Source organism: Stereum hirsutum (genome assembly GCF_000264905.1).
Source record: "Stereum hirsutum FP-91666 SS1 unplaced genomic scaffold STEHIscaffold_4, whole genome shotgun sequence".
Taxonomy (NCBI): Eukaryota; Fungi; Basidiomycota; class Agaricomycetes; order Russulales; family Stereaceae; genus Stereum; species Stereum hirsutum.
The window spans coordinates 2,050,054-2,077,565 of record NW_006763134.1 but is presented as its reverse complement, the minus strand read 5'-3'; the positions used below and the strand labels follow the sequence as shown (position 1 = coordinate 2,077,565).

The window sequence follows — 27,512 nt, the reverse complement described above, 5'->3', positions numbered from 1 at the left end:
GATGATGTTGTAAGGAATAAGGGAGACGAGGTGTTGAGATGAACGGTGTAATAGGGATGTGGTGAGATATGGAACAAATCAAGTGGAGGGAGCGCGCGGTTCAATTTCATTCTGGGACCTGCAGTTCGACGAACAACGGAATATCATTGCAGCTACATACAAAGAGACCTGAAGCCAAGGGCGACGGAGCGGAATGAGAAGAGGCTTCGAGTCGGACGGAAAAGACGGGAGTTGATTGGACGGGGCGTTTGGGGTCGATGATCGGACAGTCGAAGATTCGCGGGGAAGGTCCGGGAGGGTCGACCGAGTTTGCAAAGAGCAGGCACGGTGGGAGGGATCGGGATGCGCACGACGTCAGCGAGGGAGGAGGCCGTTCTGGGTAAGCGGAAAAGGGGAACCTTCGAGTGTTGTTATCAAACGGGGGCTGTAGTCAGCTCGCGACGGCCGGCTCTGCGGAGAAGTCGAAGATAATACCCAACTTGAGCAACCGTAGCGGCCAGCGGACTTACAACCCACCGGCCGGAGTGCCACCGCGAGGGGCGATGGTTGTTCCGGTCGTTTTGCAGATTCGGACCGGGGGCGGAAGCGGGCGGCGGGCGAGGGACGCTGGGGGCGACGACGGGGGCGCGCAACGAGCGTCGGCGCTGAATGGAATGTCTCGGAGGGGCACATCGAGCAGGGCGACGGGGGAGGACGGGAGGCGTCGTCGGCAGCGGAGGGCGGCCGGCGTGCGTCTTCTGTGAGCCGAAAGGGGGGCGTCGAACTGTTTGGGGTTGTTTGGCTGATCGCATTGGATGTTCTGGCGAATAAAAGGGCGAGCGCGACGGCCAGCGGGTGTTCGTCCCTCCCTTCACCTCCGTCCCCCACGAGCTCCCCCCCGCCCTCAGTCTCAGGACTCGCTCCCCCAAGCGTACGCAAAGTCCCCGCCAGGGTCCTCCCTGCCCGCTCTCCTCTCCCACCCCCGCCCTCATAGGACCTTCCCTCCGCGCTCATCCAATGTCTGAACCCATCGTCGAAAAAGAAGCGGGACCCCCCGCCGGCGACACCCCTGTCGCCGAGTCCCCTGCCGCCGAGGTCCCAGAGAAACGGAAAAGGGAATACAAAGATTTTGGCCACGACGAAGTAAAGGCGACCCGTACGTTTCTTTTTTTTCTCTCCCCGGCTCACTTCTGTGCCGCTCGCCCAGTGCTCATACATACTTGGCTTATATAGATGCCAACGTCGATATGTCTCAGGTAATGATCCGGTCTCACTTCGCTGTTCCCGGATTTTCTTTTTTCCGAACGTCTGCTCACCCGCCCACTCTCTAGATCGAATTGAAGGCTGAGGACCTCTACGACAAGGAAAAGGTTGACCTCGAGACCATCGTTATCGAAGATGTCTTCAAGCTCCTCCAGTGCGAGGAGAACGGTCTTACTACCGAGGAGGCTAACCGCCGTCTCGAGATCTTCGGTCCCAACAAGCTCGAGAGTGAGGAGCAGAACCCCTTCCTCCAGGTACGCTTTGATTTTCGCGGCTTCTTTCTCATTTCGTACGTTCCGACTCATCGGCATTCCGTAGTTCCTCTCCTTCATGTGGAACCCGCTCTCCTGGGTCATGGAAGCCGCCGCCCTCGTCGCCATCGCCCTGTCCAACGGTGAAGGTCGCGCTCCTGATTGGCAAGATTTCGTCGGTATCGTCCTCCTTCTCTTCATCAACTCTGGTATCGGTTTCTACGAGGAGCGCAACGCCGGTAACGCCGTCAAGGCCCTCATGGACTCGCTCGCCCCCAAGGCCAAGGTCAAGCGTGACGGCAAGTGGGCCGAGTACGAGTCCTCCGGTCTCGTTCCCGGTGACATGATCTCGTTCAAGATTGGTGATATCGTTCCCGCCGACTGTCGTCTTACCGAGGCCATCAACGTCTCCATCGACCAGGCTGCCCTTACTGGTGAATCGCTCCCCGTCTCGAAGAAGGCCGCTGACCAGTGTTTCTCGTACGTCTTTCGCCTACTTTTTTTTTCGGTTCGTACGCTAACATATCGTCTTCAGGGGCTCTACCTGCAAGCAGGGTGAGGCTGAGGGTGTCGTTATCTCGACTGGTCCCAACACTTTCTTCGGTCGTGCCGCTTCGCTCGTCGGCCAGGACGACGAGACCACCGGTCACTTGCAGAAGATTCTCGCTCAGATCGGTTCTTTCTGTCTCGTCGCCATCGGTATCTTCGTCGTCGCCGAGATCCTCGTCCTCTACGCTGGCTTCCGCTTCTCTTACCGTGAAGGTCTCGACAACATCCTCGTTCTCTTGATCGGTGGTATCCCCATCGCCATGCCCACTGTCTTGTCCGTCACCCTCGCCGTCGGTGCCCAGCAGCTCGCCAAGCACAAGGCCATCGTCACCCGTATCACTGCCATCGAGGAGTTGGCCGGTGTCACCATTCTCTGTTCCGACAAGACCGGTACGCTCACCACCAACAAGCTCACCATCGATCGCAGCACCATCAAGACGTACGGTCCCTTCTCCGCCGACGATATCATTCTCCTCGCCGCCTACGCTTCTCGTACCGAGAACCAGGACGCCATCGACGCTTCCGTCGTCGGCGCTCTCGGTGACGTCGACCGTGCCCGCGCCGGTATCAAGCTCCTCGACTTCAAGCCCTTCAACCCCGTCGACAAGCGTACCGAGATCACCTACCGCGAGGAGTCCTCCGGCAAGCTGAAGCGTGTCACCAAGGGTATGACCGGTATCATCATCGAGCTCTGTACCCGCAACAAGACCGAGGAGCAGGAGAACCAGCTCGAGCAAGACGTCGAGGAATTCGCTACCCGTGGTCTCCGTGCTTTGGCCGTCGCGTACGAGGATGTCAATGGTGACGACCACGAGGGTGAGGGTAACGGCTTCGAACTCATCGGTCTCCTCGCCATCTTCGATCCTCCCCGTGACGATACCAAGCAGACTATCGACGACGCTCTCGCTCTCGGTGTCAAGGTCAAGATGGTCACCGGTGACCAGCTCGCTATCGCGAAGGAGACCGGTCGTCGTCTCGGTCTCGGCGACCACATGTACCCCGCTAAGGTTCTCAAGGACGGACCCGAGCCCGGAGGCAAGCACCGCACTCTCGACGAGATGATCATGGATGCCGATGGTTTCGCCGGTGTCTTCCCCGAGCACAAGTTCGAGATTGTCAAGCGTCTCCAGGTATGTCTTTTTTTATTCGTCGTTCGCCCTTCGTGACGCTGACCTGCGTTCCTTTTTCTAGGGTCTTGGTCATCTTTGCGCCATGACTGGTGACGGTGCCAACGACGCCCCCGCTTTGTCTCGCGCCAACGTCGGTATCGCCGTCGAGGGTGCCACTGACGCTGCCCGTGGTGCCGCCGATATCGTCTTGACTGAGCCTGGTCTCTCCACCATCGTCCACGCCATTCGCGGGTCTCGTGTCATCTTCCAGCGTATGCGTAACTACTCCATCTACGCCTGTGCCGTCACCATCCGTATCGTCGTCTGCTTCGCTATCCTCGCCTTCTGCTACAAGTTCCAGTTCCCGCCATTCATGGTCCTTATCATCGCGCTCCTTAACGATGGTACCATCATGACCCTCTCCGTCGACCGTGTCTTGCCCTCGATGACACCGGATAGTTGGGACTTGGCTGAGATTTTCGCCTACGCTGTTGCCTACGGTCTTTACCTGACCGTGTCTACGTACGTTTATTCCTCGATTTGCTCTTTCGTCACCCGCTGATGTTTCGTTTTTCAGGATCGTCCTTGTCGTTGTCATCATCGAGACTTCGTTCTTCCAGGACAAGTTCGGCGTCAGCCTCGAGAACGCGCCCGGCTCGATCAACCACAACGACCCTCAACTGCACATGATCGTCTACCTCCAGGTCGCCATCATCTCGCAGGCCTTGATCTTCGTCACCCGTTCGCACGGTTTCTTCTTCATGGAGCGCCCTTCGTTCGCGCTGTTCGGTGCCTTCTGTATCGCTCAGCTCGTCTCCTCCATCATCGCCGCGTACGCCGACTGGGGCTTCACTAACATCCACTCCATCTCTGGTGGCTGGATCGGTATCGTCTGGGTTTGGGTAAGTCGCCGACCGCTTTTGTACTATCGCCCTTGAACTAATTTTTCCTTCCTTAGAACATCGTTTGGTTCATGCCTCTCGACTGGATCAAGTTCGCTATGAAGGCCACCATCATCAAGTACCTCCGCAACCGTCACGAGGCCGCCGCCGCCGCTGCCACCAAGGCTCAGGCCGAGGGCGTCCCCATGACCCGTACCCAGTCCCGCGCCGCCTCGATCCACGAGTCGCTCTACTCCAACCGTACCTCGTTCATCCGTCGTGCCGCTCGCAAGGTCGGCTTCGGCCAGCGTGTGCGCGTCAAGCCCGAAGAGCTCCAGCGCTTCAGTAGCATCCAGGCTCAACAGTCTGGCCAGGTCCTGGCTCGTCACCCATCTCGCCCTACCGCATAGACCACTCCATCCTATTTACCGCGTCGCATGAGAGCCAGCGCCCCTTGGTTGGTTCTCTTTGGTTGAAGGGTTTTGGTTGTCGGCGTGTTTGGATGAAGTGACGACGGTTCGATGGGCATAGAAGGGAATAGAAAGGGGGCCTTGTTCGTTGTTCGTTTTTCCCACACCAACCTCAGTTTGTATCGCACTCGCAGCAGCAGCATAAGTTCATGTACTCTTTTCTCCATCTCCTCACGCACACGTCTCTTCGCACACATCCACACACACCACTCCCGCGTCCCTTCGCCTCGTCGATTCATCTCCATCTAGATACCCGGTGTCCCCTCGTTCCTACACCCCTCCTACCGCTCCCACTCCATCCACCCTTACATGTCGCGCCGCTCTCTCATGCCCCTACGACTACGACCGACCGTACAATCCGTCCGTTTTTTGAATGTTGCGTACAGAATTATAATTAATGCCAGAAGCTCCCGATTTGTGTCTTACTTTTCGATATTATGATCTATTTCTCCCTTTTTACACATCCGTATCTTATTGTACGCGACGTTCAAATCTCCGTACGGATTTGATTGTGCGATTGAGTGTATGGACTATGGGACGTTGGACGTTGCGTTCGTCTTTCGACACTGGACTCCTTTCCCAGCGAAGACTTGGTGGCTTGTGAGTGTGTGTGTCCTTGTGTGTGCGTCTGTGTGTGGATAGAGTATTCTCTGCTGCGAGTGCGTTTCGGTATGTCTCCTTGGTCGGCTGGTTGGTCGGTTTCTCTTTCTCTCATATTATCTTCCCCTTCCCCTCCCCATCTCGTCTTCCTTTCCGTTGACGCCTTTTACACTTCTTTCTTCCATCCGAGTCGTCGCGATGTACAAAAAATATTCATCTCTTGTCTACTTTCTGTTCATTTATCTCCTATCATTTCTACGTATACGTATACTTACGCTCTACAGGTTCGATTGTTCACGCTTCACGATCTTATGTACGTACGAGACTACGAGTTGTTTCGGGTTTAGTTTTGAGTATGAATGATCTTTTGATTTGTCTTTTTGCGTGGATTGTGAGTGAGTGAGTGAGTGAGTGAGTGAGTGGTATGTGAATCTTTCGATTATGATGGGATGGGTTTGTTGGTTATACTCCCTTGTAGCATGGCTGAGGATGGCTTGGTGTGAAGCGAGTCGCGGAGGGTGTGTGTGTGTGTGTGTGGCGCCGTGTTGACCGTTGAAAATTGAAGTATGTACGTTCATGTGGCGAGTGATCGACGACGCGATTCAGACTCAGACTCTATTTCTCACACCGTCGCCGGTCACCGCGAGCGCGATGATCAGGACGGTGACGACGGACGAGCGTTTGAGCGCGCTGGATCGACGGCCTTCAGTTGGCTTTGAGCTCAGACTTCCATAAATACGCTCAATAGTAAGAGTGGAGTGGCCGGTCCGCTCACTCGCTCTTGCTCTCGAACTCGAACTCTGCGTTGACTCTGAATCGTACTGCTGGACTCCAGGAAGGAAGGTGTCTCAGCGTTCGGACGATTCACTTGAGAGGATATAGGGCTGGAGTTTGCGGTCTTTGTTGTGGTATTTACTCCACGACACGATACCGCTGGTGCTAGGGCTTCAGACGAGTTCAACGCCTACAAAGCGTATACACCGGACAGGGGCTCAACCGCGATTCGTTTCTTCGTATTCATACTACCCTATAGAAGGGTACCTACGTGGTCGGTGGCTTAGTTGAAGTAGGAGGATACTAGACGACGGCCGGGAACGATCCAGCATGACGGCCGTACACGCGCTCGACGCGTATTATCTCGCTTTGACGCTACTTGTGACGGTGGGATATCAGCTCTTGGGGTTTGCGATTGCGTGGACTTTTCAGGTGGGGTTCTTTCCTCCTGGTTGGTAAAAGGAAGGACAGGGCTGTGGCTGACGAGATGGGATATGTGGCGTAGTTTGACAAGATTACGGATTTTACGGGCGGTGGGTTTTATTCAAGTGTTTGATCATCTTGAATGGCTGGGTTGCTGATGATGTTGGGAATACGTGGAGTTAGGCTCGAATTTCTTCTTGCTTGGTACGTTCATCTCGCCGTCAGACATCCTTTCACCATTCGAACGCTTATGCTGTTTCCTTGATAATCACACGACAGCTCTCCTCACTCTCCTCATCGGCCAAACTTTCGATGCGCGCCACGTTATAGTCAGTGTGCTCGTCATGGTCTGGGCTACTCGACTTGCTGGTATGGTTTCGGACTCCCATCCTCACCTGGCCAGGTAAGACGACTGGACTGACGTATGTTTGGTTGGTTGGTTGTTCGGTATGGTCACGTAGGTTTCTTGCTGTTCAGAGTTCTCAAGATGGGGAGCGATACGCGGTTTGACGATATAAGGAGTCATTTCTTCAAGTTTATGGGTGAGTCGACACATCATGCCACTTTGCCCATTTTGTCCCGGAAAGGATGCGGTGCTGACTGTATGTTCCGTTTATGTTGTTGGTAGGGTTCTGGGTCGGTGCGTTGTCTCGCTAGCTTGTCGTGTGCGTGTACGACTGCGTTGACTAACTTATTGTTTTGAACGTCCCCGTCATGGTCAATAGGCCAGATCGTCTGGGTCAGCGTCAACCTTCTTCTCAGTTTTCCTCTTCTTCTGACGTTCACTCGCACACATAGGTCTGGGTCGTCTCCCTACCTGTCACGATCCTCAACTCGCCCGCCGTCACCGATGGTGCCGCTCCAGCGTTCGGCACGTCGAAAGATATAGCTGGTCTCGTGTTGTGGGCCATAGGCTGGGTCATCGAGAGCGTCGCTGATGCGGAGAAGGTAAAATTTCTTCTATCCATTTATATTCCTCCGACGGGAAGCGAGACTGATGATGGTGGCTGTTTCAGTTCTACTACAAGTCGACGAAGCCGCCGAAGTATTTGCCGAATACGGTGTGTACTATTTCCTACCTACCTGCTTGTTGAAGTATATCAACACATATATATATAATTGATTACTTGTTGTGTCGCTTTCCTTCAGTATGGATTGTGGAAGTGGTCCCGCCACCCTCCGTACTTCGGAGAGTACGTAGCCTACTTGGAGTCCTTCTCTCCCACAGAAACCTAACATCGTATTCTCATCATAGGATTCTCTGCTGGTGGGGCATCTGGATCATCAGCATCTCACCCAGTGTCGACGGCGAAGTCTCGTCCCGAGCGCGCGCGGCACAGTACGGCGCCGTCGTCTCGCCGCTCTTCACTATGCTTCTCCTCATCTTCGCCTCCGGAATCCCCACCGCCGAGAAACCGACGGCGAAACGGTTCTTCCTTTTCACTTATGGTCCTTCTTCCCCCGCAGTACAACAAGCACAACACCAAGAACAGCAACAGGGGCATTCGGATATGTCTGGCGAGGAGGTCGATGGGTACAGACAGGCGTGGCCGCGCTATAAACAGTATGTCAACGAGACGAGTCTGTTGGTTCCGATGCCGAGGAGGGTTTATAGGGTTATGCCGGCGTTGGTGAAGAGATGGGTGTTGTTGGATTTTCCGTGGTTTGGGTTTGATGAGCGGGCGGAGGGGCCGGGGTTGTTGGAGGAGGAGAGGAGGAAGGTCGAGGAGATGGAAGCATAAGAATATGAGGAAGGAGGGGTGAAGATGTTGGTGAGGCGAGGCAAGAAACATGGTACGGAAGGCTGCCAGTGGGAGTATGGAAGCTGGAGAGTTTCGCATGCACGTTTTTGAAGTTAATATTGCATCAATGTTATAGGACTGGTCCAGTGATTATTATTTGTCTATATTTATGATCGTTTTGTCCTTGCTCGTTGTTTGATGTTTGGTGAACTTGTGCCTGAATGATCAATGGTCTCCGCGTAGGATCATGTATTTCGACGAGTTCTGAGTTTCCAGTCCCTGGGCCACAATGGCAAGTGGCGACGCGTGACACAAGGGCTGTGACTGACGCGTGACTAGCGCGTCTTCGACGCGTCCCAAAGTGGCGTACACGGTTTCGAACCGAACCACGACAACGCCACGAGCCGTCCTCCCCTTGACCGCTATTATGCGCAACTTCGATTTGCAGGAGGAGCTTCAAGGATATAATGACCTCGAGACGTACGACATTCCAAACGAGAGGGATGTGTCAGCTTTACGACCGGCGGAGGTGAACCACCTTCTCTCAGGTGAATGTTACGATTTTGTCTATGGTCCATGGACCGTCTGTTAGCCTCGTCGCTCATTCATACTTGAATTTGTCTTGGTTTACTACTGCAGAGGCTGTTGATGACATCTCGAACAACTCGGAGGCTATCCTGAACGATGATACCTTTGATATATACCGCTCCTTACTCAAGTACACTGGTTCTCTCTCGGGAGACAACGTTTCCAAGCTTCTCGACGCTCTCATCTCCGGCTTCCAAGCCCAAACCGACGCTGCCATCCTCGATGTCGATAATGACAATTCAGATACATTTGACAACCACAAGATCGGCGTCGAGAAGTACGCGTTTCTGTTGAACTGGTTCATCTCGACATCGGAGAAAGTTAAGGCTCCTGGGGAGGGTGAGGCTGGGTCGGTCGTAGCACCGACGGGAAAGGGTAGGAGGGGAAGGGGTGGGAAGGCTGCGGCGGCGAGTAGGAGAGCGAGTGAATGGACATGGGAGGATCAGATCGCGCCTACGTTGGGGCTTATTGGGAAGGTGCTGGCTAAGTTGAAGATTGCAAAAATCTGGAAGACTACCCCGGAGAAGGATGCTCTTGTCAGGTGAGTTATTTTGTCTTGTGCAAATCCTGAGCACTCGGATATTCCATTTGTTCCAATCCCTTCACTGCATGCAACAGTTTCCCTGCATATGAGACTTGTAATTGACTTGGGATGCTTTCGGAAGGTGCTTGACAGGACCAGCCTATCGCGTGGCCGAGAAGGAGGCATACATGAAATCCATCGATATTCGCCTTCCCGTCTACAGAGTCATCTGCCTCGCCGTCAAATTCCATGGTCACAGTTTCGCCGCCCAAGCGTCTATAATGCAGGGCCTGCAGTTCTTCGAACATCTTGCGGAACCAATGGCGGAGCTAGTGTCCAAATTGGCGACGGAGTTCGACCATGCGCAGTTGGGAGACGGGCTGGTGAAAGAGATCGCGTCGAAGAATTTCAGTGCTCAGGACTCGAAAGGACCAAGGGTATTCTCAAAGTTCTTGGTCAAGTACACCGAAGAAGCTCCGAAGTCCGTGTTGAAGCAGCTCAGTCTGCTGAAGGGACAATTCGATTCAGAGGTGAGTTTGCGCTTGCTTTTCTTGCCACTCCTTCGAAAACGGCAATGTACTCATCACAGCATTCTCTGCCTCGTGTAGTCGTACCCCATGCGCATAGCTATGGTCGAAATTGTCGGTATCTTCATCCGCGAGCTCGCTGGCACGAGAGATACCGTAGACGACCTGGAGCGAGTCGACAAGCAAATCGTTGAATTTTTCGACACGCTCATCACTCGAAGCCTCGATCTCTCTTCCTACGTCCGCACGAAAGTCTTCGGTGTACTCCACAAGCTCTGTGATATATCGAGCGACAAGGCACCTTGGGTCGCTATCACCAGAACCGCTCTAGAGTCATTAGAGGACAAGGTGGCTAGCGTGAGGAAGAGTGCGATCGCCCTGTTGTCGAGGTTGATCGAGAGGCATCCTTATTGGAGAGTGATGAGCCAGGCGGAGATACAGGTTCCTCTCAAGAGGAGCGAATGGCAGAAGCTCTATGACGGTTTTGACGCTGAGCACAAGAAGAAGGAGAAGGAGCTAGAGGCATTGGCTTTGAACGTCCAGGGACAGGCCTCGACGGGTGAGGCCGATGAGGCAGAGGAGGACGATAGTAGCTCTTCGACGCCCACGGTAAAGTATGTCGTAACACGTATTCTGCATTATAGATCTTCCCACTCATTTTGTTGTGACTAGGCCCGGCGCTGACGATGCTATGGACGTTGACGAGGAGGAGGTAGACGGCGAAGATGAAGGGCAGGAAGAGGACCCGGAGGGTGACGAAGGCGAAGACGGGACACCGAGGCCTAAGAAGAAGAAAGGGAAGAAGTCCAAAGCTCAACCCGCTGTCAACCTCGCCGCTCTGGGCACAAACGGCGCTATATCCGACTTGGACGCTAAGGTGCTCGAGAAGCTAGACAAGACGAGGACCCTCTGCTCCGTAGCCCTCAAATTCATAGGTCTCATCGAGAGAGGCTCCGACATCGTCGCTAGGTTATTGGGCTCGACGCACAAGGCGGAGGTCCTGGAGGCCATGGAATTCTTCCGAATTCTGCATGTCTGGGAGATTGAGACTGCTGAGGTACGGTTTCTCAAGCTTTCACAAGAGTTGTATCGAGATCAATAACCTTGGAGCAGGTCGGAATCAAGAGGATGCTTCATCTCATCTGGGCGAAGGACAACAGTTTGACCTCGGAGGACGGGAAGGAGCTGAAAGGAGTGCGATCTAGGGTCCTCGAATGCTACCGTCAGATATACTTTGACCCGCTCGCAGACCCCAACATGTCGGGCAAGCAACAAGTTAACCGAATCACGAAGAATATGATCGAGTGCGCATCCAGCTTCATCCTTTCTGCTTGTTTCCTGACCTTACGGTGTTCTTGCTGGATAGGTTGACCAAAGACGCTTCACTGGCCGAACTAACCAGTCTGGAGGAGATGATGCGCATCATGATGGAGGACGACCAGATCCACGGTGATATAGTGAACAGGCTGTGGCAAGTATACAGTACGTGTTTTCTATCTCATCGCGTTTGGTCTTCGCCAATCTCAGTCTTTTCCTATTAGGTTCCGAGAAGCCTCTGCCAAAGTTCCAGAGAAGAGGTGCCATTATCACTCTTGGAATGCTAGCGCTCGCCCGACGGAGCGTAGTTACTGAACGTGTCGAGACCTTGATTAAAGTTGGGCTAGGTCCAATTGGAAAGGTGAGAGCGCATTTATCTTGTCCGTACGACATGAACTTATTCCTGTCTTTTCTCGAGGCGGACCTCATACTCGCTAAGTATACTTGCGTTGCTCTTCAGCGTATGAATGGTAGTGCCAAGAAAGTCAAAGGTTCGCTCCTTTAGGAATCTTTGTGATTCGACTCTTGGAACTCACGGCTTTGCATTCCAAAGGATCTCTCCTTGATAAGAATGTGCGCTACGATATGAACAATCTCATCTTCCGCAAACTACAAGACGCCATCGAACACCCGTGCCATTCCATCGACTGGTTCGGTATGACCGAACAAGCCATCAATACCATCTACGCGCTGGGTGACCACCCTGATGTTCTCTGCGATAACCTCATCAGAAATCTCACCAGAAGGGCCTTCGCGAGGAACCCCAATGCTGCATCCCAGTCGCAACAGTCGAGAGATGAGGACGCGATGGACGAGGACGCCCCTGGACCTTCGCAGACAAGCCCGAATGGGTTCGCATCGACCCAACCTGAGTCGCAAGCGGGTACTAGTCATAGCGGAGATGTTGGCGACGCATTCCAATTGGCCCAGATGATTTTCGTCGTCGGACACGTTGCTATCAAGCATATCGTCTATCTGGAGCTGGTAGAGAGGGAGTGGAAGAGGCAGAAAAACGAACGTGAAACAGGTACGGTGCCGTCCATCCGCTCCCTTTCCGCCAATAAACTGACTGACTCTTTCTAGCGGAGAAGGCCAAAGCTGCCAACGCCTCTAAGAAGGACGGCGATGATCTCGAGGCGGTTGTTGGAAATGCTGAAGACGAGATTGGCGATAGGATCGCTGCTGTGAGGGAGACCGAGTTGCTCTATGGCCCTGAATCATTACTCGCTGTCTACGGTGATATGGCCGCTCACATTGCTGGTAGTGGAAAGTTTGGCAAGGTATGGTTTCCATGTCTTCTCGGTTAGTGCAGCATATTGACGATATGACTCTTTAGAACCGAATACTTCACACGGCAGCAACTCTGACCCTGAGCAAGTTCCTTTGCATCAGCTCGCAATTCTGCGACCAGTACCATCGCTTGCTTTTCAAGATCCTGGAACTCTCCGATGACCCTACTATTTGTAGCAACGTCGTTATCGCCCTCGGTGATGTAGCTGTTTCGTTCAGCACCATCGTCGACGAGAACAGCAACGAGTTGTACAGAGGTCTTTCCAACAAGAATCTCATCGTCAAGAAGAACACGCTGATGGTCTTGACGCATCTGATTTTGAACGGCATGATCAAAGTCAAGGGGCAGTTGGGCGAGATGGCAAAGTGTCTCGAGGATGACGACCCCAGGATCGCGGATCTGGCGAAGTTGTTCTTCACGGAACTATCGACGAAGGACAATGCGATCTACAACAACTTGCCCGATGGTAAGTTCTATAAATGTGTTACTTGGTAAAGGAGTTGCTCACAGCCATACTTTCGTTTACACAGTCATTAGTCATCTTTCGGTGGGAGATCATGCTGTCGACGAAGAAGCATTCCAGAGTACGATGAAGTACATATTCTCTTTCATCGAGAAGGTCAGTCATCTTCCTTTTATTTCCTGTGTCAGTGTCTCGGTGTTAACCTGATGAGCTCGTGTCTTCCAGGAGAAACAAGCGGAGAGTATCGTCGAGAAGTTATGCCAACGATTCCGCTTGTCCGAAGACCCACGGCAGTGGCGTGACATCGCTTTTTGCCTCTCGCTTCTGCCCTTCAAGTCGGAGCGTTCGGTCAAGAAACTCATCGAAGGGTTGCAGTTCTATAGGGACAAGCTACATGAGGAGACTGTGTACGCCCGGTTCCAGGAGATTCTCGCGAAGGTAAATTATGCTTCAATTCTTCAGTACGTTCTGTATTCAAGTTAACGATCGTTTCTTTCCAGGCACGTGCGAACAAGTCCGCGAACAAACCAGACTCAGAGTTGAACGAGTTTGAGAATGTAAATCATCTTGTATTTCTTTCGGCTCGGCTAGTTTACTGACTGGTATTCTCTTGTTACACAGATCCTTGAAGAACATAAGCGACAGGGCGAGGAGGATCATGAGTTCGAAAAGCGGGTCGCAGGCAAGAAGAAGGCTGCCGCTAAGAAGCGCTCGACGAGGGGTGCGTATTGGACTCACGGCCTCTTCTTCATGTGGCGTTGGCTTAGCTGACGATTGGTCACTGCTTTTATTCGATCTAGCTCCTCCAAAAAGGAAAGGAAAGCCTTTGAAACAGGTGCAAGAAGAGGACGAAGAAGACGAGTAGATGACTAGTCATACACCGTTCCCGCTTTCTCGTCAACCATTATCCCTATATACCTTTATGCAATCTGCCTGCTGTTCACTCCCCTCTGCTGTCTGTTCTTTCCGTAGTACTTTGGTGTAATCACTAATTCGCTGTCTCCATGTTCCACGTTCCCCTTTCTTTTGCCTCATTTGTATGGTTCAATTACTATGTATTGAGTGATGTATGTTTATCCCGTGTTTTCCGTGCGACAGACATCGAAACTGGTTGACTCCACATTTCTGACGATCACCACGTCAGTTAACTACTTAAATTCCGTAATGTACAAATGTAGCCCATCGCTCAGGCCGTACTCCTTCCTCCCGTAACTGGCGCACGGCTTCATCAAGCCCATATGCAATTGAATCGAGGTCAATGTCCTGAGTAGAGGTCGATTCGTTGTCCTCTGTCTTGAATATTGCTTCATAAACAACGCGAGCCACCTTTGGTCCATCCGCATCAGCCATTGGCCTGAAATTATTCGATTATTCGAGACATCGTCATCAACATTAATAGTGACCAAACAGCAAGTTGAATGCGTACCACATCGTCGCAAGCACGCTTCTATACCCTACGAAGAGCATCGAAGCAGCCAGGTGCACCGTCTCATGAGGCTGACGCCTGTCGCCCATCGCAGACCCGCATGCGCTTAGAAATGCGAAGAAGGCATTAGGCATCTCGATCTGCATGAGTTTAGATATTGTGAGAAGACCGTCCTGCATAGCGAATCCGCTTTCCAGCGCATCGCGAGGATCTTGCTGTCCGTGGCATGCAAGGTGAAGGATGGAGGGTGATAGAGATGGATCGGAAGCTGAAAGGCCTGCGATGATACTACCGACGGTGGGTGTAGCACTGTCTTGTGGAAGTATTGATGATGGAGGTACTATGCGTGTTATTATGTCGATTTCGACAGACGTATTCTTGAGTGGCAGTAGGTTGGGTGCATTCGGGACTGCCACAGGCATGACCTTGACTTCGAATAGAGGGATCTTCTTGAGATTACGTCTTGCAGAAATTAGGGCAGCCAGGGTGGGCGTATAGGAAGAGACCATATAATCTGAACACGATTCGGTGACGCTGTCTTTTCTCTGAGGATGATATACGCCGGCAGCGTGCAGTGGGAGGAAACTAAACTCGGCGGTTGGACACCACCAGACCCTTGGACGATGGATACCGGATGATTTCTGGAAAAACACTGTTCAGTTTCATATGTAGGGAGAGCAAATAAGAGGTGTGAAACATACCGTGAGACCAAGAGCCTCGACGACGGGCTTGACGATCATCACCCATAGCTTAGCTAGCTGTTCAAAGTATGGGTCGAGGGCTTTCGGTCGGTGTTTCTTAATATATCGGTCTGCAGTCGATTCGTTTGGATCGTCAGAGAATGTTTGCTGCGTTCCGCTAAAAGTGTGACTATCAAGACCGGCTTGTAGAAAGTGAAAGATGGAGGTATCGACGTACTGCACATGTTCAATCCCTTCTCGCGTCATCGTGGCGCTTCTATTTTGAAGAGTATTTCTTGGGTTTAGCACATTCTGGAGTTTCTGAAGATCAACCTTTGGTACAGAGATTCGCACATGGATAGGCTTTTGGTCTGGAGATGCGACAACAATGGCATACTGGTGTACAAGCATCACAACCGGCCCGCACGAAGCTGCTTGAGAAAGACTGCTATACGTCTCGTTGAGCATGAGGCGCTCGAACCTAGGTATGCTGCGCGCTTCCGACAAAGTCGCGGAAAACGAAGCACTGAGATCACGGCGCCGTGCAGCCTCTCGGTCACTACGCAGGGCCTCATCCTGTGTTCTGTAGTACTCTTGATCCATAGCAGGCAAGATGGATGATGCGTCGTCTGTGGACAAGGTCTGACTTCCTCCAATAGGTGCCTTCAATTGTTGGCTTATAGAACGAAGCTTCTCTGCAAGGTCTGCGTTGACGAGCTCAAGATCGTCAACTGATGTCCTGAGGCGAAGAGCCTGCGTCCATATGACTGCACGGCCTGCTTCGAGTATCTCGATAGCTTCCTCCGATCGACCAAGGGCAAGCAGATGATTAGCACCGTACGCGATAATATCGTCCTCTTGCAAGGTTTCCCTCAAGGCGAGAAGCTGCGCGCTCGTACCCAGGTCGAAAGCCGCGATCTGAGGAAGGAGACCGATGGCATGCTTGTAAGCCGTGACAAGCTGCTCCCTTTGGTCAGCAGAGAGGACAAACTGCGACGCGATCCAGGACTCGGCATCGGCCAACCTACGTATGGCCATCTCAGCTCGTAAACGCGGAGTCGTCACCGAATCTTGTAAGTATTCATTTATGAGTTGTAGCCCGGACGTGAAGTCGGCCGCATCTGATTCCCGAGCGAGGTGGAGGCTTGCCATGGTGTCCATGACTGTTGCACGCATCGCGCTTCCAGTCGGTACTTCTGCAATCAATACCTTCTGCAACTCCAAAGCTCTGAGATAGTCACGACGTTCCCTGGTGATCTCAAAACGGGCAATCAATAACATGGACAAGAGATGGCGCAAAGTGTTCATAAGGGAATGATCATGAGGTAGTTCTCGTACAAGGCCGTCAGTGAGGCTGATAGACTCGTGGAGATCCTCGACATTGGCCCCCTTGCGCAAGTACTCGGTGTATAACACACTCGCGAGGTTCATGACTGATGTTGGATGGAAGACATGTCCACGAAAAAGGTCGGATGCTTCTCGCAAAAAGTCGATAGCTTCAGCAAGCTCCTCAGCTTTCTTCGATATCTGGTAGAATGAGCATTTGGCAATGGCAAAGTTCGTCAAAAAATGGGCTCGAGCTGAGTGCTCCGGAGCCAAGCGACCTAATGCCTGCTTGTAGAGTTCCAGAGAGACATATAGGTCCTGATGATCACCAGCATGTGTATACCGCACATGGAGTGAATCAGCGAGACCACGAAGGTAGTTAGGGTATTCGACATGGAACAGTGGCAGAACACGCAGCACCTCCCGACGAAGCTCAATAACCTCGTCGAGATCGGCCTGCTTCCGGAAGAGACGAAACTGACTGGTCAGAAATACGGAAAGATTGTACTGGTAGATTGGACGTTTCGAATGGCCCCTCGGAGAGAGTTCGATAGCCTCGCGACACATATCTATTGCAACGCGTAGGTCATTCTCTTGCCCGTGCTCGAGGAAGCGAGCGCGTAAATGATGTGAATATTGGCAGAGTACCTGTGGGCGATCCGGATGGTGGATATCGCTGGTCGATGACAGAGCTTCTTGGTCCAATAGGAGACACTGTTCGAGAAGTTCATACTTTCCACTCGTTTCGAATGAGAGGAAGACCAAGACTGCAAGATTAGAGACAGAAGACTCTCTGTCCGGGTTTCCGGGAGGTCGAAGGTGCAGAGCCTCTTGTTGTAGTTCAATCGCTTCCTGCAAGTACGGCTGACGATCACCTGGTGCCATGCGTTCGTATTGCAGACGAAGGGCAATCGCCAAGTTGTTCAGGCTAATATCGCGCGAAGTATGCCCAACAGGTCGTTGATCGAGTGCGGCACGGTGGAACTCTATGACTTCAGATAAATCCTCGGGCTGGCTAGCAACATGAAAGCGGGCAATGAGCGCCTCTGCATGAAGATTCAGCGCGCCCGGCCGGTCTATATGGCGTTCTGGGAGGAGGACTAAGGCCTGCTGGGATAGTACCACAGACTCGTCGACGTCGTCGATATTTCCGTGGTAACGGAAGCGTAGCATCAGGGCACAGGTCAGAGAATTAAGCGCTCTAAACCGATCGATACCGGAACTGTTTGAGAACAGGCTCAGGGCCTCCCTCAGAAGACGAATTGACTCGTTTATATCTCGAGGGCCGTTGAATCGTTCGCAACGAACCCAAAGAATGGCCCCGAGAGCGCGAAGAGCGTGCGGATATCGTGGATGTCCGATCGTGCGAATTGTTGCAACCTCACGGTGCCTATGAATCAAACGGATCAGTCAGGAGCTCGACGTGTCACAGGAATAGATAAACTTTCCTACTGATGGCCTCTTCGAGATCTGAGCGGTCTCCGCGATGTTCGAAACGGTCTGCCAGAGCTATTGCGAGATTATAAAGGCCTATAGCACGATAGTTATCCTTCTCGTGGAAGGAGTCCAATACCTCTCTATGCATAGAGATCGCCTGGTCCAGGCTATCAAGGTCAAGGACTTCGTTAAAATGGGTGTGCAAATCAACGGCCAGCTTACTCAATGCAGTGGCACGGCTGCAATGGCCTAGAGAGCTGAGATGCAGGACCTCCCTTCGGTAAGTCAAGACTTCATCCAGGCTGGCCAAGTCACGACTTAACTCGAAGCGGTCACCAAGGGCATCTGCCAATTTGCCCAGACTGACTACTCGTGAGAAGTCTTCCGATATACGAAGGGAAAGTTCCTCCCGATATAAAGAGATGGCCTGCTCGAGGTCAATTATATCGTTGGTCTGGATAAAGCGACCATAAGATGTCATCGCGCGGTCGTGGATGCTGTCCATCAAGTGATTGTCCGCGAGCCCTCGTCTTGATGATGAAAACCCATCCATAATCTTTCTGCTTAAGGACCTCACTGAATTAAATACCTGTACGTGTCAAGCCGTTGTTGTGACTCACAGACCTACAAAACAATGAAGAAATCGCTACTCACCGGCTTAGTACGTGTATGTTCTCGGTTCGGGTGAGAGCCAGACATATCGTTAAGGTCTAAACACTGATATCTTAGGCAGCAGATAAATCAAGACGAGGAAGGACGTGAGGGTAGCAGTAAAAGTGCAACTCTGGAAGGAGAGTTTCAAGTCGGGCTCATCGGACTCGCATCCGCGAGCGCTACTTTCGTGGGAAGTTGGAACCCATCACACGGCATCATCCGGACCACAAACGACGGCACCGCTTTTGGATGATTCCCTGGCACCTGGCCTGTTTCGCAAACACTTGCCTTGTAACCCTCGCCTTTGTACCAATTTCATAGGAAGGTGGACTTGATACTCTCGACGGCGCGCTCGTACCCACTTTGTTAATTCCGTATCGCGTTAGCCCTGTACCCTATCGTTTCAAGTTCGTTCCTCTACTTCGTCGGTACTTTGGCATCCTACGTGAGGTACTTACCTGAATATCTCTCGTTTTCGGGCTGCACGGAAACTCCTCGAAATTATCACTATGCCTGGACCGAAGTACAACATTCAGGAGAGTCAACTCGGTACAGGAGGCTATGTGAGTAGGCTCAACCAATATATCTCGATGACACCTCATACATACTAATAAGTACCTCGCTCACCATGCATCGTTACAGAGCCGTGTTTTCCCTGCAACAGACATGGACTCCGGCCGCGCCATCGCTCTCAAGAAATCTCGCTGCTCGCTCATCATAAAGAAACCACATCTCCGGCACGAAACTCGTATCCTTCAGCTTCTTCAGTCTCCGGGCCACCCCGCCATACCCATCATCTATGGATACGTCCATCTTCCACACTTTGAGTATCTGGCCATGGAGCTCCTTGGGCCAAGCGTTGCCAGAATGCAGCCGGACGGGACTATGATTGCGCCTAAGACGGTTGTTTCTGTTGTACTGCAGACTGTGAGTGTGCATTGTGATGTTCTGTGTGGTGTCATTTTCTATTTGATTCTGTCTATTTTTTTCTGTTCTGCGAAACGCAGATATCAGCACTTGAATATGTACACAAGATGGGGATCATGCACCGCGACGTAAAGCAGGGCAACTTGATGTGCACGCTCGACGACCCCTCGAAGATCAAACTCATCGATTTTGGACTCGCGCGCATGTTCTACAAAACCGAGCCTCGGAGAAATGAGTCCGACACGGCCGCTGAGGGACCTCCTAGGATAATCGGAACTTTGCAATTTGCTAGCTTGAATGCTCACAATGGTCTGCGTGCGTAAAGTCTACAACTGTCCCTATTCATCGACGCCATCGAATTGACGAGAATACTTACTTACATGGCTATGACTCTACTATTATTTATACAGCACTTTCGGCACGAGATGACCTCGAATCGCTGGCCTACGTTGCTCTGAACATACTCCGAGGCGATCTCCCATGGAGCAATCGGCCGTGGCTCGAACCTGAAAACCTTGCCCAAGAGGGTATTTTTGTTTCAAAACGCAATCACACGGCGGAGTGTCTAGGAGCTGGATTTCCTCCCGAGTTCGCGTATTTACTGACTTACAGCCGTTCCCTCGCATTCAATCAACTTCCGGACTATGATCGTCTCACAGCGCTGTTCACGGCTTTGGGTAAAAGGCTAGGACTGCGCCCTGACAGTGCACTCGACTGGACTCCCCAGCCTTACTCTCGGCCACCGCGCAAGACTAAGAGGTATTCCGGGCCGTTCGAAGAATGGGTCGACGACGGCGAGCCGCAGAGGACGCCTAGCTATATGGCGCCGGACTATGAGCTGTGGGATACACAGGGTGCAGAGTGCGAGGAGGACCTTATGTTGCCGGAGGATGTGGAGGAGAGGATGGATGCTTTGATTCCGATTATTGAAGATGTTCAGCCTCGCTGGTTTTGAATCATTCCTTGCGGCGTTTTCGTTCTGCTTTTGCTTTACCTACGGTTTATTTGTGGATTTCATACCTTGTCTCCTACGTTTTCTTTGAACAAAGTTATGGACCCGACATTGAACGTGAGGCGCAATACGTCCAATTATTTGTACTCTGGCCATGCCTGTGATTATTGCATTCATAGTCAAAGCAAGCAGAGTGCCGTAGATGAAACGAGCAGAGGAGAGACTCGAAAAACGAGATGCTGGAGTGGACCATCGAGACTATTGCTCGGTCTCAGGAGGTGCTTGAAGAAACATCTCCTCCATTGAAAGGACCGTTGATTTTTCGCATGGACAAAGAAATGTGTCGAGGAACCAAGATCTTATCTTATCTTCTTTGTTTGACCATGTTTATTTTTGTCATTTGGGTGTGGCCCAAATAAGCGCCCATAAGCGGAGAAACGGACATGACGCAGGTGGAAGACCGGAAAAGGCAGGCGGTCAAATGCTTGTGCAGGACGACTGCAGCATGCCCTGTGGCCTGCTCGCTCTTGCTCCTCAACGTCGATGACTATGCTGCCCTCAGATCATAACCAGCGTATATCTGGCGCAGTTCGCGTCGCGCCCTATCTCACACACGAAATTCGCCACCACGGCCAGGTCACGCTTATTCCGCCAGACAATGCAGGCCGGGTTCGAAAGGAGAAGGAGAAAAAGGCAAAGTCGTCTTCGAACCCACGGCCGAGATCTCAGCGTGCCGGACGAAGCAACGAGGAGCCTCGGTTCAACATTGGGCCTCCTGTGCGGTCGACTAGGCGAGCACAGGCAGATAGAGATAGACCGTCGAGAGTGGCGAGGAGGGGTAGTGCTGAGGAAAGGCCGAACAATGTAGCGCCCTTGGAAAGCGGTGGGTGCAATAAATTACTAACTTTCGTGACTTGTGAACTGATTGCTCGCATGTCTAGATGTGGCCATCCCAGACTATCCGCCGCCTTCGTTCGCAGAGGCCATGGCGTCTGCCGCGAGTACGAGCACCTCGAATCTGTCTCTGCCACCTGCCTCCCCTTTGCCCAGCACTCCCACACACCCTTGTCCATCTCCGACCTCCTCGCCTGTCCCACCTTCCATTGCACCCCAGCCCAGCCAATCATCGGTCGACTCCGATCGAAGTCAACCTCTCCCGGTCACCATTCCTCCCGTCGTCTCTCGCAGTCAGCTTGATCTTTCTCTTCCAGCAGCCACACCAAATCATCTTCGTTCTAGAAGCCAAATCAACCTATTGGGACCATCCCATCCGGAGCAGCCAGATGTCCGTTTCAGCACAGAAGCGGAGTACGATTCCGGGTCGGACGAAGCCTCAGAGCCAGACGTAGATCTCGTCTCGAGAGAAGATACAGGCCCCGAGGCCAATGAGTGGGAGCGAGACAGAGTCATGGGGTTCTCCCTCGAGGAGCGTGTCAGGCGAGAGAAACAACGACAGGTGGAAAGAGCAGGAACTGCGACCGCCACACCGGCCATGTCCATGCGGACCCTTGGTGCCTCTCGTTCTCAACTTACTCTCGCCCCCTCTGCTGCACGAAGTCCGAGCGGAGATGATTCTGCGGAGAATAACGTCCCGGCGTCTACGCCGTCGAGTCCTGGCGCGTCTGCAGAGTCTTCGTCCTCTTTCGCTGTTACACAGGAGAGTGCCACAAGTGCCACACATAGCGAAAGCCCTCTCAAGAAGAAACTACATCTGTTCTCCGGAGGCGGTGCCAGTAGCTCGTTAAAACATAGAAATCCCTCGTCTTCGCCTTCATCTCCCACCTTCTCAGCCTCCCAAATTTCTCTTCCTCTACAACAATTCTTATCTCGTCCAGGTAGCCCCGGAAACAAGTCACCCACGGGCGAGAGCTTCATATCGCGCAAGCTCTTCGGACACAAAGGGAAGGAAAAGGAAAAAGAGAAGGCGCAGAGTACCGAAACGTCTGAGGCCCTCGAATCATGGGAAATATTGGACGAGCCGGAGCCGTCTCCGATTCTCTCGACGCCAATCTCACAATATCCGCCCGGGACATCATACGCAAACTACTCCGCCCCCGCCCCATCATCCACCTTGTCCTCATCGGCTACACCAACCGCCCCGGCTCTCTCGTCATCGTCATTTTCCGCTCCGGCCTTCTACAATCTCGGCCAATCTTCTCACCCGGCTGGTCGTTCGACCGTTACGCTCGCCCCTGCACCGACGCCACGCACGGTCGCCAGTACTTCGAACCTTCACAAACGGCATTCGATGCTCGATAGACCTGTACCTACACCTGCTCCTTCTTCGCCTACCACCCCATCTTCGCGTCGACCGCCTCCCCCTCCACCACCGCCACGGAGGAAACCCCAGATGGCTCCCCTCTCATCATCTCCCTGTATTAATACAGACACGTCCAACACCACCGCTACATCGCCGTCGACAGCACCGACGACGGCGGTATCGGTATCGTCTAGTACAGACGAGCCCGCGACGCCCACTACGTCTACTGCGGCTACTACGCCCTCCACTTCCACGCCGACGATGGAACAGCAACAGAAACAGAAACCTGGTCTGCCGTATTCACCTTCGCCTTTTACGCGTTCGTTCAGGAATTCGGTGCAGAAGCCCCCAGTGTCTTCTACGCAACAAGCTGCTGCTGCTACACTTCCATCCCAAGGACAAGTACAGTCGAACCGGGATGTTGGTAAAACAGAATCACCAAGGAGCGTTCCGACTGCTGCTACTGCTATGGAGAAGGACGCGAAACAGTTCCCGGGCGATGTCAAGGTGCCCCCAGACCAACCCGCTCGGACTGCCACATCTCCTCCTCCTACTCCTACTCCCGCAGACGCTCATCCCCTTCAACCCTCTTTCTCCCCTCACCCCTCAAGGTCCCGGAGCCCAAGCCCAACAAGTCCCTACCCATACACCCCAACAACCCCAATCTCCCCTTCCGCAAGCCTCTACTCTAACTCTAAATTCTCCCCCTCATCGCCCTCATCTGTCCGGTCCGGCGTCACGTACATAGACTATCGCTCGTCTACGCCCGGGACCGGGACTGGGAATATGACCCCGAGGACGTCGACGCCTAGTACGCCTATGAGCGCGTTTTCGGTCGATAGCGTTGGGGGGGTGCCGAGGTTTGGGTTCGGGTATGGGTATGGTGGGGAGATGAACGGACCTGGACATGGGCACGGGAATTATGTGATTGGGAGTTCGCCGTTGCGGCCTAGGTCGAGGTCTGTGTCGCCTACCAAGGAATCGCGCGGCGCGGAGGTGGATCAGGATCAGGACGCTGATGGGATGGAAGAGAAGAAGAGTCGGATGGAGGGACAAGTGAATGAAGCGGAGGGCCCGCTGGCCGTTCCGTTCCCTACTCTCTCTGCTATTCACCCGCATCCATACCCACAGTCGCAGTCGCGCCCACCGTCCCAGCCACAAGTCCAAGCGCAATTAAATCCGTTTTCTCTAGGCCACAAACACAGCCAAAGCTTCGACCCCACCCTCTCATTCTCGCCGCCTGTAACGTTCCAGAAACCTTCTTCCATCCGTCGGTTCTCCCCTCCGAGCTCGAGTCCTTTGGCACAGAAAGCGATCAGTGCGCCTGAGCTTTCTGACCCGCCTGCACCACCATCCCCAGCGACCCCAAGTCAGAACGACGAAGACGAAGAGGAGGAGGAGGAGGATGATGATGACGATGACGGGTCATTGTTCTCGGCGCTGGAGGTTCCTTCGAGCCAATTAAGGGGGAGATCAGGAAACCGGGATTCTGCGGACACGGATTCGTTAATCGATCTCTACGACCATACGCCCTCTGTGAGCGATACGGAGCCGGTAACGTCCCAGATTCAGACTCAGAGCCAGAGCCAGAGTGAGAAGGCTGCGGGGAAGAGGCGAGGATACGAGGTGGCGGATGCGAAGGATATGGGTGGCCATGGTGCGGGTGGCGTGGCGAGAGAACATCATTATTCTGGGAGGCCGCTTCCACTTCCGCCTGGTGCGTCGGCGGATGTTCCGCAGACGCCGTTGGTGGTGGAATATTTCAGGGGAATTAGCGATGGGAAGGAGCTCGGGATGGACGACGAGAACGGGGATGCCAGCCAGGGTGGCGAACCTGAAGAGGATGAGGTAGATTTGATGTCGTTGGATGGAGAAGAATTCGTTACCGCGTCTTCGACTCTGAGGGAACAAGCACAGGCGGTTCTGGAGAGAGTGAAGAGCGAATCTGCGGGACAGGATGGAGAGAGGTCACCATTTGACGACGATGAGGACGACGATGAGGATGATGGTGGAGGAACGAATTCGACGATCATGGCGACGCCGTTGTCGACTTGGAAGCCTCTCATCCCACCGCCCTCTCCCTCTCCTCCGCGCACACCTTCTCACAACCAAACTCCCAATTATGCCAGTCATGGTTTTGGCATTCACACGCCTTCTTCTCCCTCTCGACCACCTTTGCCACCGCGCCCTCCATTGCTCAGCCCACAGCCTTCTGTATCCACGATTGGAAGTGGAAGTGGAGCTGAGACGCCTCTTCCGTCAACTCCCGGAGATCTCGAGGGCGAAGTCGAAGAACTGTTCCAGCTTCATCATCCCGCCCACTTTTCTCGCCCTCAGCGACAGGATCAGTCCCAATCGTCATACACAGAATCTCAGGTGTCTTCTGCGACTGGCACCTCTTCTCCAATGGTCAATTCGCCCTCTCTTGGACCTAGATACGACGTCCATGCTGCTGGGGCGAATGCCGTAGGAGGAGCTCAGCCGCAGCGTACTCCACCCTCGCCGAGGCCGTATATTGATTATACGGATCTGGACGTTCTAATTTCGAGGCTCGAGGAAGGGAACATGAGGGCTGGTGATAACTACGATGTAGGTTGTCTCTCCATAATCTCGTTCTCTTCCTATGGCTCACTTCTGTTGCTCCTTATTCTGATATATATAGAACCTCCTTCTCGTCGAAGATATCATCGGTCCCGCCAATAACAGCAACGAGCCTCCCCGTCGGCCTCACAGCCCGCCTATAGGTCGCATCGAGCTCATTCGGCGACGGGTGACGAAGGACGGGCGGGTCAAATTGAAGTTGGAATTGTTGGGCGTGCCGGTGGATAGGTGTACGATTTGTATGACGCAGTTTAGAGATGGGGAGTATGCGGGGTTGGGTACGGGGTGTAAGCATGCGTGAGTCTATTTTTCTTTCCCTAACCGATTTCTGTGTCGGCAATTGGAATTGGAATTGATATAGTTTGGTTATGGGATAGGTTCCATGAAACATGCTTGAGTCGCTGGTTGGCGCGGAACAGGACGTGTCCGGTTTGCAGGCTACCCTTCGCGTGATTCGTTTCTCTGTCCTTCGACTCTTTAGCGGTGTCCAAGCTGCCAATTAGCCTCACTCGTCCTCTTCCTCTCCGAGTGTAATCTTTGTGCTTTTTTTCTTGACTTGTATTCTGCAGGGCAGAACCGGTCGTGTCTTGTTTCTCTGTGTTCCAATTCGTAGTAGTAGTCAATGCCTTCGCTCGTGCTTTTCTTCTTCTCTTGTATGTCTTGTACGCTTGCTGTTGTACCCCGTCCTTTACGTTGATACGTCTCTCTGGAACACTCTTGTACAATGTCTCATTCTGCCGGCCCTTCTTTCCCTCATGCATACGTTGTCCGTGTATCATCGCCTGTGTCTGTCGTAGTATATTTTCCATTGTGCTCATCACTCCACCCTGCATCTCCTCATTCGACTCATGGACAATCAACTCCCTGTTATACTTTCTCTCAATACAACATCTGGAATGTACATATCTACTGTACACTTGTCTACGACATACACGCCCTTCGACGCAGCCCAGAGATAGAAATAGCGTGTCAAAACCAACGAGGCTGAACATCCGCAATGGTCGGGACCAAGCGGTCCATCCTCTTACATCGATTGGCAGCGTAAGATCCGAATCGCGCTCTGTATGTTGAGTGTCCCATAGCTCATAGTCCGGCGCCATGTAACTCATGCTGGGCTCTCTATAAGCTCCCTCATCGTCGTCTGGATCTTCGTCTGGTCCGGAGTACCTCATAATCTCGCGCGGTGGTCGAGACGAAGGCTGAGGGGACCAGTCGAGTGCACTGTCCGGGCGGAGTCCTAACCTTTGACCCAAAGTTTGGAATAGTGCTGTAAGATGACTGTAGTCTGGGAGTTGATTGAATCGGAGCGATCGACTGTAAGTGAGTAGAGAGGAGAATTCAGGGGGAAATCCCGCTCCTAGGGATTCCGCCGTGTGACTGCGCTTGGAGGCTCGCACTTCTTCTTGTGCAATCCTACGAGGTTCGAGCCAAGGTCGATAGCCCCATGGGAGATCCCCCCGGAGTAGATCGAGGGCAACATGGGCTAGTGATTCGAAGTCATCGCGTGCGGAAAGTGCTGTGTATAATCAAATATTCTCTTTCAGTATGATATCGACTAGAGAGTACTGTAATATACACGTACCTATGCCATCGTGCGCATTCAGGCTGGCCCAATCCAAAGTTCCGACCATTTTGTATCCCTTGGTCGCCGGGTCACGCCGCTTCGGCTCGCCCTCGTAGAACATCCGCGAAATGCCAAAATCGATGAGCTTAATCCTCGAGGGGTCGTTGAGGCTGCACATCAAATTTCCCTGCTTGATGTCACGGTGCACAATCCCCAGCTTGTGGATGTGTTGAAGTGCAGACATCTGTGTAAGAAGATACAGACAAACGGAAACATATCACAATCGAATTGAAGACTCGAAAGCGCGCTCACGGTCTGTAGCACGACGGAAACTACCGTCTTGGGAGCAATCTTTGTCCCATCCGGCTGCAAATCGGAGACACTTTCGCCAAGGAGCTCCATGGCCAGATATTCAAAGTGAGGAAGGTGGGCGTATCCATAGATAGCGGGTATGGCGGGGTGGGATTGAAGAAGCTGGAGAATACGGCTTTCATGCCGGAGATGTGGCTTCTTTATGACAAGCGAGCAACGAGATTTCTTGAGAGCGACGGCTCGACCACACCCCATGTCTGTCCCACGAAAAACACGGCTCTGGAATGATGGACCAAAGATTAGTAGCCGTCATCATATTCCTTCGGATTAACCAACTCACAAAGCCGCCTTTACCAATTTCGGGTTTGTGAATGGTGTACTCCATAGTAGGCATAACGACTATTTCGAAGAATTTGCGAGCGGCCAGAAACGGGAGAGGTTCTACCAGATTGCACGGTGCGAGGCAGGTGATAGAGTAGAGGGACGAGCTCTAAATGTCGAGCGCGGCGAACATTCAAAAGTTCCCAGCCGAGTCACGAGGCCGGCACCTGCCGAACTTGAACACACGAGCTGGCACGAGCCTGCGAGTGAAGGTCCAAGTTCTTCTTTACTACTACCCTCAC

General features: G+C 52.8%; 9 protein-coding genes across 9 annotated transcripts; 5 read left to right on the top strand and 4 right to left on the bottom strand.

The window, feature by feature from the left end:
* Positions 1-862: 862 nt before the first annotated feature.
* Positions 863-4,442, top strand: STEHIDRAFT_94394 (plasma-membrane proton-e; the record flags this gene model as incomplete). Its single annotated transcript, XM_007302059.1, has 8 exons — positions 863-1,135; positions 1,213-1,235; positions 1,311-1,496; positions 1,561-1,973; positions 2,029-3,172; positions 3,234-3,673; positions 3,729-4,053; positions 4,110-4,442. The coding sequence occupies exons 1-8, from the start codon at positions 997-999 to the stop codon at positions 4,440-4,442; spliced, it is 3,003 nt and encodes a 1,000-aa protein (XP_007302121.1). The 5' UTR covers positions 863-996.
* An 11-nt stretch (positions 4,443-4,453) lies between these two features.
* STEHIDRAFT_145920 (uncharacterized protein) lies at positions 4,454-5,393 on the bottom strand (the record flags this gene model as incomplete). Its single annotated transcript, XM_007302058.2, has 1 exon — positions 4,454-5,393. The coding sequence occupies exon 1, from the start codon at positions 4,745-4,747 to the stop codon at positions 4,454-4,456; it is 294 nt and encodes a 97-aa protein (XP_007302120.1). The 5' UTR covers positions 4,748-5,393.
* Positions 5,394-6,206: 813 nt separating this feature from the next.
* Positions 6,207-8,041, top strand: STEHIDRAFT_129733 (DUF1295-domain-containing protein; the record flags this gene model as incomplete). The annotated part of the gene is made up of 10 exons (XM_007302057.1): positions 6,207-6,308; positions 6,382-6,409; positions 6,483-6,503; positions 6,579-6,668; positions 6,761-6,841; positions 7,025-7,038; positions 7,098-7,247; positions 7,316-7,360; positions 7,449-7,492; positions 7,555-8,041. 10 exons carry the CDS (start codon positions 6,207-6,209, stop codon positions 8,039-8,041), a joined length of 1,062 nt encoding a protein of 353 aa, XP_007302119.1.
* Positions 8,042-8,432: 391 nt separating this feature from the next.
* On the top strand, positions 8,433-13,825 carry STEHIDRAFT_94388 (uncharacterized protein). Its single transcript, XM_007302056.1, has 17 exons — positions 8,433-8,589; positions 8,681-9,170; positions 9,295-9,682; positions 9,761-10,293; positions 10,352-10,736; positions 10,793-10,983; positions 11,046-11,161; positions 11,221-11,357; positions 11,415-11,487; positions 11,550-12,023; positions 12,080-12,276; positions 12,333-12,753; positions 12,818-12,906; positions 12,976-13,188; positions 13,251-13,307; positions 13,372-13,471; positions 13,551-13,825. Exons 1-17 carry the CDS (start codon positions 8,469-8,471, stop codon positions 13,613-13,615), a joined length of 4,050 nt encoding a protein of 1,349 aa, XP_007302118.1. The 5' UTR covers positions 8,433-8,468; the 3' UTR covers positions 13,616-13,825.
* A 77-nt stretch (positions 13,826-13,902) lies between these two features.
* STEHIDRAFT_94387 (uncharacterized protein) lies at positions 13,903-16,832 on the bottom strand (the record flags this gene model as incomplete). The annotated part of the gene is made up of 4 exons (XM_007302055.1): positions 15,095-16,832; positions 14,878-15,034; positions 14,177-14,817; positions 13,903-14,104 (listed from the first exon to the last, which is right to left on the bottom strand). The coding sequence occupies exons 1-4, from the start codon at positions 16,747-16,749 to the stop codon at positions 13,903-13,905; spliced, it is 2,655 nt and encodes an 884-aa protein (XP_007302117.1). The 5' UTR covers positions 16,750-16,832.
* Positions 16,833-16,953: 121 nt separating this feature from the next.
* On the bottom strand, positions 16,954-17,355 carry STEHIDRAFT_53350 (uncharacterized protein; the record flags this gene model as incomplete). The annotated part of the gene is made up of 1 exon (XM_007301494.1): positions 16,954-17,355. A coding segment is annotated over one exon (402 nt), but the record flags the coding sequence as incomplete, so codon positions are not given.
* A 1,421-nt stretch (positions 17,356-18,776) lies between these two features.
* STEHIDRAFT_167107 (kinase-like protein) lies at positions 18,777-20,177 on the top strand. Its single transcript, XM_007302054.1, has 4 exons — positions 18,777-18,836; positions 18,916-19,200; positions 19,281-19,515; positions 19,611-20,177. The coding sequence occupies exons 1-4, from the start codon at positions 18,783-18,785 to the stop codon at positions 20,153-20,155; spliced, it is 1,119 nt and encodes a 372-aa protein (XP_007302116.1). The 5' UTR covers positions 18,777-18,782; the 3' UTR covers positions 20,156-20,177.
* Positions 20,178-20,637: 460 nt separating this feature from the next.
* On the top strand, positions 20,638-25,950 carry STEHIDRAFT_119941 (uncharacterized protein). The gene is made up of 4 exons (XM_007302053.1): positions 20,638-21,035; positions 21,094-25,001; positions 25,075-25,310; positions 25,391-25,950. Exons 1-4 carry the CDS (start codon positions 20,696-20,698, stop codon positions 25,464-25,466), a joined length of 4,560 nt encoding a protein of 1,519 aa, XP_007302115.1. The 5' UTR covers positions 20,638-20,695; the 3' UTR covers positions 25,467-25,950.
* A 343-nt stretch (positions 25,951-26,293) lies between these two features.
* STEHIDRAFT_76174 (kinase-like protein) lies at positions 26,294-27,323 on the bottom strand (the record flags this gene model as incomplete). The annotated part of the gene is made up of 4 exons (XM_007301562.1): positions 27,230-27,323; positions 26,890-27,168; positions 26,596-26,821; positions 26,294-26,529 (listed from the first exon to the last, which is right to left on the bottom strand). Coding segments are annotated over exons 1-4 (795 nt in total), but the record flags the coding sequence as incomplete, so codon positions are not given.
* Between the last annotated feature and the right edge of the window lie 189 nt (positions 27,324-27,512).